General features: G+C 40.5%; 1 protein-coding gene across 3 annotated transcripts in view; it reads right to left on the bottom strand.

Annotated features, from left to right (window-relative positions):
* Window positions 1–3,604: 3,604 nt before the first annotated feature.
* PSPC1 (paraspeckle component 1) overlaps window positions 3,605–7,687 on the bottom strand; it is a 52,999-nt gene continuing 48,916 nt past the window's right edge. For 2 of the 3 annotated variants that reach the window (XR_008970959.1, XM_057399688.1), the window contains one exon: window positions 3,605–4,095. Coding sequence is in view for 2 of the 3 variants with exons in the window: in XM_057399688.1 (XP_057255671.1) it covers window positions 4,066–4,095 (30 nt within the window). In the remaining variant the exon portion in view is untranslated. The remainder of the gene's footprint in view (window positions 4,096–7,687) is intronic. The other variant, XM_057399691.1, reaches the window with a different exon arrangement.

The raw sequence follows: 7,687 nt of genomic DNA, 5'->3' as shown, positions 1-7,687 counted from the left end.
AAGAAGGTAACTGGCAGCAGTCACCATGGATTTACAACGGAAAGGGGTCATTTGCAAACCCTAAAGAATACTAACCTGACAGCCTCTGTGATGAGGTGACCAGTTCAGTGGCTGTGAGTGTCACCAGAAGTCAGGAGAATAAAACTCCTTAATGCCAATGTAGCATTAAGAAGCAGGAACTTCTTTATTGCAGCCCTGGGTGCTAGGTGGGATTTCCACAAATCAAGCACACCCCATGTCAATTTTGTTGTTACATTTATACGCAAAAAATACAAGGTAGTACACTCCCAGTTACAGCGACAGGTTAGTGATTTGCACATAACTGTAGTATCTGCTGTGTCATTTCGACATTATTATGTCTTCTGTTACTATGTTTGCACAGAGGAAGGGCCTTCACCTGGACAAGGGTCTTTTGTGGGTGTTGTTTTTAGTATTATAATAAGAGTATAATGAGCGTAGTTCATCTATAGGACACCCTTATCTTATTGTGCTGCCAAGTTGGTTGGCTAGATATCTACCTTGCCAGGTTGTCAAATAATAGCCCCTAGGTGCTTTGGTTGCAGTCTAGAGAGTAAGGACTAAGGCTAACATGTTACAGAGAACACAGATCTCAAGCAACACAGATTTCAAGCAGCACAGCAACCCATGCTAACAAAAAGGCTAACTTCTTAAATAAAGATGTTCCCATAGCTGTTTCACAAGCAAACACATAATACACACAGATGTAGTAAAACTTAACCTGCAACATGAGGAGAGCAGTGCATATTGTCTACTATGACTTCAGGGTGGTTTTTGACACTGTCTGACACAGCATCTTCATTGACTAGCAGATAAAGTACAGGCCCAGTAAATGGACAATGAGGTAGGACTGAAGACTGGCTGAACAGCCAGGCCCAGAACATTGTGATCAAAGACGTAAGTGCAGTTGGAGGCCAGCAGAGTACCATAGGAATCAGTAGAGAGGCCTGTCGTTTTCAACATCTTCATTTAGGACCTGGATCATGGGACACTGTACCCTCAGCAACTTTGCTGATGACACCAAACTGGGAGAAGTGGCTGATGTGCTAGCGAGCCATGTCACCATTCACGGGATCTTGACAGGCTGGAGATATGGGCCAACAGAACCTCAGGAAGTTCATCAAAAGGAAATGCCAAATCCTGCACCTGGGGAGGAACATCCCAAGGCACTGGGACAGGATGGGGCCAACTGGCTGGAAAGCAGCTTGGCAGATAAGGACCTGGATGGGGGTCCTGGTAAACACTAAGTCCAGGAACCACCATGAGCAAAGACTGTGACCTGGCCATAAAGAAGGCCCACAGCAGCCTGTACTGCATTACAAAGCAAGCTGACAGCATACAGAAAGAGATGATCCTTCCCCTCTATTCAGCACTGGTGAGACATCTGGAGTGTTGTGTGTTGGCCTGCCAGTACAAGAGACATGGACATAGTGGACTGAGTCCAGTGAATGGAAGATAGCTGAGGGACTGGAGCATCTTTCATGTTCTAAAAAGGCTGAAAGAGCTGCAACTGTTCAGCCTAGAAAAGGAGGGGCAAAAGTCTTACAAATATTTATAAACTTCTAATTAGAGCATATAAAGATGACAGAGTCTTCCCAGTGGTGCCCAGAGACAGAACCAGAGGCAACAGGCACAAACTAGAACACAGGAGGTTCCCTGTGAACATCAAGGAACTTGTACTGTGAGAGTGGACTGCTGGTTGGGGCTGAGATAGAATTAAAATTCTTCACAGTAGCTACTACAGGGCTGTGTTTTGGATTTGGGAGTAAACAGTGTTGATAATACACAGAATAGTACAATTATTTTATGTTGAAAAAGACCTTTAAGATTGACTCCAACTGTAAAGCTTACACTGTCCACCACTAAACCATGTCCCTGAGCAAAACAATACAGGGATGTTTCAGTTACTGCTCAGCAGTGCTTACACAGAGACAAGGCCTTTTCTGTTGCTCACATCACCCCACCAGCAGCAGGCTGGGGTATACAAGGAGCTGGGAGGGGACACAGCTGGGGCAGCTGACTCCAACTGACCAAAGTGATATTCTAGGCCATATGGTGTCATGCTCAGCAATAAAAGCTGGGGGAAGAATGAAGGGACCTTTGGAGTGATGGCATTTGTCTTCCCAAGTAATGGTTTCACGTGACAGAGCTCTGCTTTCCTGGAGATGCCTGCCAATGGGAAGTGGTCAATGAATTCCCTGCTTTGCTTTGCTTGCGTGCATGGCTTTTGCTTTACCTGTTAAACTGTTTTTATCTCAACCCAAGAGTTTTCTCCCTTTTACTCTTCTGATTCTCTCGCCCATCCACCAGGGATGAGTGAGCAAGCAACTGTGTGGTGCTGAGCTGCTGGCTGGGGTTAAACCATGGCAGTGACCAAGCGCTGGTACAAGTTGCCCAGAGAGGTGGTGGAGTCTCCATTCCTTGGAAACCAAACCCAAATGGACATAGTTCAGGGCAACCTGCTCCACCTGACATCCAGCTTTGAGCAGAGGGCTGGATTATACAACCTTCATAGCACCCTTCCAACCTCAGTCATTGTGAGATTCTGTGAAAGGCATCCCCATTTTCAGCTGCAAAGGTGAGATGGGAGTTAGCACTGCATGGGTCAGGGGAGCGGCTATTTCCAACAGCAAGGGTAACTACCAGCCTGCCTGGCAAACAGTGCATTAACTGAGGTGGCCTGAACAGTAGGGCGGGGAGCAGAGCTCCGACTCTCCATCTGAAGGCACAATAGGAAGAGAGTAACAGTGTGGATAGCGTAATAGGATTCTGCCTGTCTTGGGTAGGAATTTTAGAACTATTTCAGTTTTGGGAATCAAACACCACATGGCCAATTTTTCAGTATTATTTATAACTCACAGTATGGTCTCAGATGTGTTAATGCAGAAAGATTTCTTCCCATGCTTTTTACAGAATGACAAAGGACCCCATCGTGTTTATACTTCCCATGCAACGCTCTGAAGTTTTACTGCTTGCTTCCCACACTTAACAGCTGACTTGCAAATCAGTAAAAGGACCCCTCTCATTAGCAATACATAAATTAGTAATTAATGATACAGACTACTACTACAGAATCACAGAATCATTTGGGTTGGAAGGGACCTCTGAAGATTCTCTGCCATGGCCAGGGGCATTTTTCATGTCATTAATAAATACCTCAATAAATCTTTTTCCTTATGTATCTAATTCTCTATTTACTTATTTATTTAACACAACTATAGCAACAGCTCTGAATACATTTAACTGGGCCAAACACACACACAGAACTAACCCAAATGCCTCTAGCTTTACCAGTAGAACTTTCACATCTCAGATGAATCCCACCATTTAAAATTATTTTTACTTTAGAAAAGGAACTGGTATTTTAGAATTTCAGAACTACTGGAACTATAGAATCAAGTTACTCTTTAAAAGCTTCACATCTGTCAGTCTCACAGAGATGCTTTTAGCACCCAGGGTGGGTGATACTACCTACTTGTACTGTATGTACCAGTATGTAGTACCGTATGTACTACCTACTACTGTATGTACCTACTCGTACATAGAGAAACTGAACTCTATCTCAGGCTTTAAAGACACAGCCTTCCATACCAAAGCCTACTGGCTTAATCCCAAAGACTGCTCAGAATCAAAAACTACAATGTTGATCATACAAACTGGATTCTGAATGCAATGAGTCAATAATATCCAGCAGCTCAGCCACAGCATCATATTAATGTGGCACTATGGGCTTCAGATGTAAGAAACATGATGGCTAATCAGATTTTGAGCTGTCTGATAGAGGCTGTGTACATGTATGTCAAGTCCTTTAAAAACATGCTAATGTGTGACAGAAATTATGTAAAGAATTACACTATCTGAAAGCAAGTATTACTTGAAGTGTAAAAGCAGAATTACTGTGCATCACAAATATGAACATAAAAAGAGGGCTCCTAATTTCAGTAGTTGCTGAATAAAGCCAAATACTCTAATACATACCTTGTACAAAACTTTTAGATTTCCTGCTGTATGTGTAATATAGCAGAAGGATTCTGCACGAGCCAGTCTTCATCCACATTTTAAGATTTTAACAGTAACCTAAAAAATAAAGACAGTAAGTAACTGTGACACTTCAAACTATATATATATATATATATATATATATATATAAATATAGAAGCTTCTCTTTTCAAATACCCATAACACAGGGAAATAAAACTTCACATTACCAGAAAAAAAAAAATTATTCTCTACACATTCTTAGCTCTCAGTTGTTACTACAACAGATTTCTCAAAAGATTTCACATTTAATTTTTACTACCTCAGCAGTTAAAAAGCAGCTGTTCCAAGAACATTCACTAGTTCCTAGATTTTCATACTTCTGCTTGGAGTAGATTAAGTGTCAAAGAGCCCCAAGTGATTCAGCTTTCAAGGGTTTTTAAAACATATCAAACACAACACTGTCTTCTAGGCCTGTCAGTGCATGTGGCCACAGTGACCTTTAATCCTCCTCTACAGTAATTAGGATCCCTGCACACAACACAGTTATTGATGAACCTTGAAAACTAACTGCTCTCACTGTACTGTACTGAGGGCATGGAAGCATGAATAGTCTCCTCCCTGTTGCACAGGCTGCTGTGGTACAAGCATAACTTAAAAGGGCAAAGCTATATATGAAAATAATACAACTGAACTGGAGTAAAATGTCCTACTTCAGAACAACATCTCAGAACAGAGCTGCATAGAAGTCTCATTACATTTTAATACTGAATGCATTAGAAACTGATGCAAAAGTTTAAGATTTTGTAATTTTAAAAGTTATTGAACAGATCTGCTTGCATTTGCAGTTAAGCGCAGTTGGAAGAACAAACAGCAAGTCAGAGTATAATTTTATTCCTATTACATTTATTCACACATTACTGTAATTATATTCAAAAAGGCCCAAATAATGACTGTTAGTAAGGGTTATCCATCTTGAACTGTGTGTCTTTTTCTACAGTCTAGATGAAAAACAGTTATCCAAAGTGTCTGAAAATCAAACAGCTCCATGCCCCAGCCATTCAGGCTTCAAAACAGCTCTCACCCATATACAAACATTCCTTCCTCCCTTGCCCAATTTGTATCACTTCTTCTCCAAAAGCACCTCTGATTTAAAAAAGCATGGCAGTACTGCAATGTCTGAAAGGTTTAACACAATCCATTAGTCAGTCTGGGGAATCAGACATAGAAACACGTTGCAGAGCCAAGGAGCCATAAAAAAACGGCTCTAGAGAGGAAGGCTGCCTCGAAAGCACCCGATTACAGCAGTGCAAGGGGATTAAGAATTCTGCATGTTCTCAGATAAATTATTTTAAGAAGTCTTCTTAAAGAAGTGTATCAACATCTTGAGGTCCTGTTTGATGATCAGAGAGCTGAGCATACCCTGTAAAGTATTTGTTACAGAAGAATTACTTTTGAAAGCCACACACAGGTTGCACCTTTCAGGCTATCTTTGCTCCAGGAACAGGCCCAAAAAACAACTCAAGAGTGACATACATGCAAATTACAACACAGAATCACAGACTTAAAATAAAGGTAACATTTACCTTATCAGATACAGCTGGAAAAAGGCTGAGGCTAGCAGCTCACAGTAAATATGATTTCAAAGTTGGCACAATTTTACTGAGTCCTATTAAAAGTGCTGTTAATTCATCAATTCCCCCATATGCTTTTCATCCCACATTCCCTTTCCCCCATGGTGCAGCTTGCAACAGATCTGATTTCGAAAGTTCTCCATCCATAACAGACATTCCACAAGACGGATACTTTATTCCTAAAGCACATATGAAGAGCATAGCCCTCTAACTCTTTATAACTGGAGCTGTAATTTTTCAAGTGCTAGTATTTAAATAATTTAGCAGGTGAAATGCAGTAACGGCCATAGTGATGCCTGTCAGCTGTGGGAACCAGGCTGGACACTGGTTTTGTCACCTGGACAAATATCCATTTCCCGGGCATCACCTTCACATGGAGAAACTAATTCAGCTATTAACAAGTATGTACCCATGTTAAAGGGAAGCTACAATTACAAAGTGCTCATCTGTCAGTCTGTATTTCAGCATTACGAAAAAAAAAAAATAATCAGAAGACCCTAACAATTAGGCTTTCCTTCTCCCTCCCACTCCCCGCATCTAAAACCAGGAAGGCTAAAACTTCCAAAGGCCCAACACAGTCCAGTTTCCAGTTACCTTCTCTTTTTTGGCCAGCCAGATTTACTGAAGAGAAAGCAGTGAGCCATAATCCTGGCAACCGGTAGATACTAATGACATAACTATAGCCAAATAAATCTACCATGTCTTTGAAGACAATCTCTAAAACCAACCAGTAACAACTTCTCCACAATTCTCTCTCCACAAGAAATTAAGATCTTTCCAACCTCTTGACACTATATAAACCTTACTGTATATGATTAATTACTTTGTTAGACCTGAACGTATACTAGCAGCTCATGCTGAAAAGGGGGATTCCTAAGAGTGAGCAGAAACACAGCAGACAGTTCTTTTCAAAGTAACAGACTCTGAATCATCTTTATTCATATGATAAAGCTTTTCTTTACAATTAAAGCTCAAATGGGTATGGTGCCAAGAAAAATTCATCTGAAATATTCTAAAAGGCAGACAGCATGATAAACATGCCTATTCAGAGATAAACACATGCATCATGCACAAGCTGATATTGTGCATATACTGAGCCATTATCAAGGAAAACTGAAAAAAAACCAGCTCTTCAGTACAACCTATCTCAAGTAACACATACTCAGCTTTAACAGAATACTCTCCACTACTGTCCTTTCAATGAGGAATTGCTATACACAACAAGCTCCAAGCTGCCACAGAAAGGACAAAGATTTTTGTGTACCCGTGTCTTAAGCAAGGTCTGAATTTGAAGACCCTGAAATTGGCATTTCATAAATTTAATCAAAATTGCTTACTTACAAGTTATGTTCCTAGATGTAAGACCGTGCATTTAATACGAAATGAGGATCTATTTCTGGGGGTAAAAAAAAAAAAAGAGATTTCCTACCACTTCAAAGAAGTTTGGATTTGATCAGCAGAAGGGAATGAAGTCTTTAACTTCTTAACATCACTGAGGATTCCACTCCACAGTGTAAAGTATTATATTTTCGTAATATATACGTATTTTTGCCAATTTTGTGAGCTGTGAGGCTGCAAAGTCATTAAAATAATCCTATATGAAACAGCAACTCAATCCTGTACTTTTGAATATAGCCCTCTCCCCTACACTGCTCACTAACATTCCCATGTCAAGGAGTCTGCAACACCAGAACAGCTGGTTAATCAGTGATTTTCCTAATTATCCATTCTACATCTGCTGTCTTTAACACAGCAGCAATGTCCTCAGATGTTCACATTTCTATTAATTTTGCGCATGCCAACCAGCTTGAAAAATATCCAAGTTAACGGTATTATTGTCTCAGCACTCGTATGTCCTGTTACACAAATGTGAAGTTCTTGAAACTTCTATAACAGAAAAACTAAGTAGTACAAAACTGTTGAAGCAGCAAGGGATTAACCTTTAACCCTCACCTCTTTCATCTAGAATTGACAATGTATAGGTGTGATTTCACCAATTAACAAAGAAAACTTAAGAAACCTGACAGATGAAAAGGATCTGAAAGTGCTCTACCACT

The sequence above is a fragment of the Pezoporus wallicus genome, unplaced genomic scaffold (assembly GCF_028554395.1).
Source record: "Pezoporus wallicus isolate ANWC-B61680 ecotype Strahan unplaced genomic scaffold, APGP_CSIRO_Pwel_v1 scaffold_6446, whole genome shotgun sequence".
In the NCBI taxonomy this organism is placed as follows: domain Eukaryota; kingdom Metazoa; phylum Chordata; class Aves; order Psittaciformes; family Psittacidae; genus Pezoporus; species Pezoporus wallicus.
The sequence above is the reverse complement of the archived record's forward strand: the minus strand, read 5'-3'. Positions and strand labels throughout refer to the sequence as shown.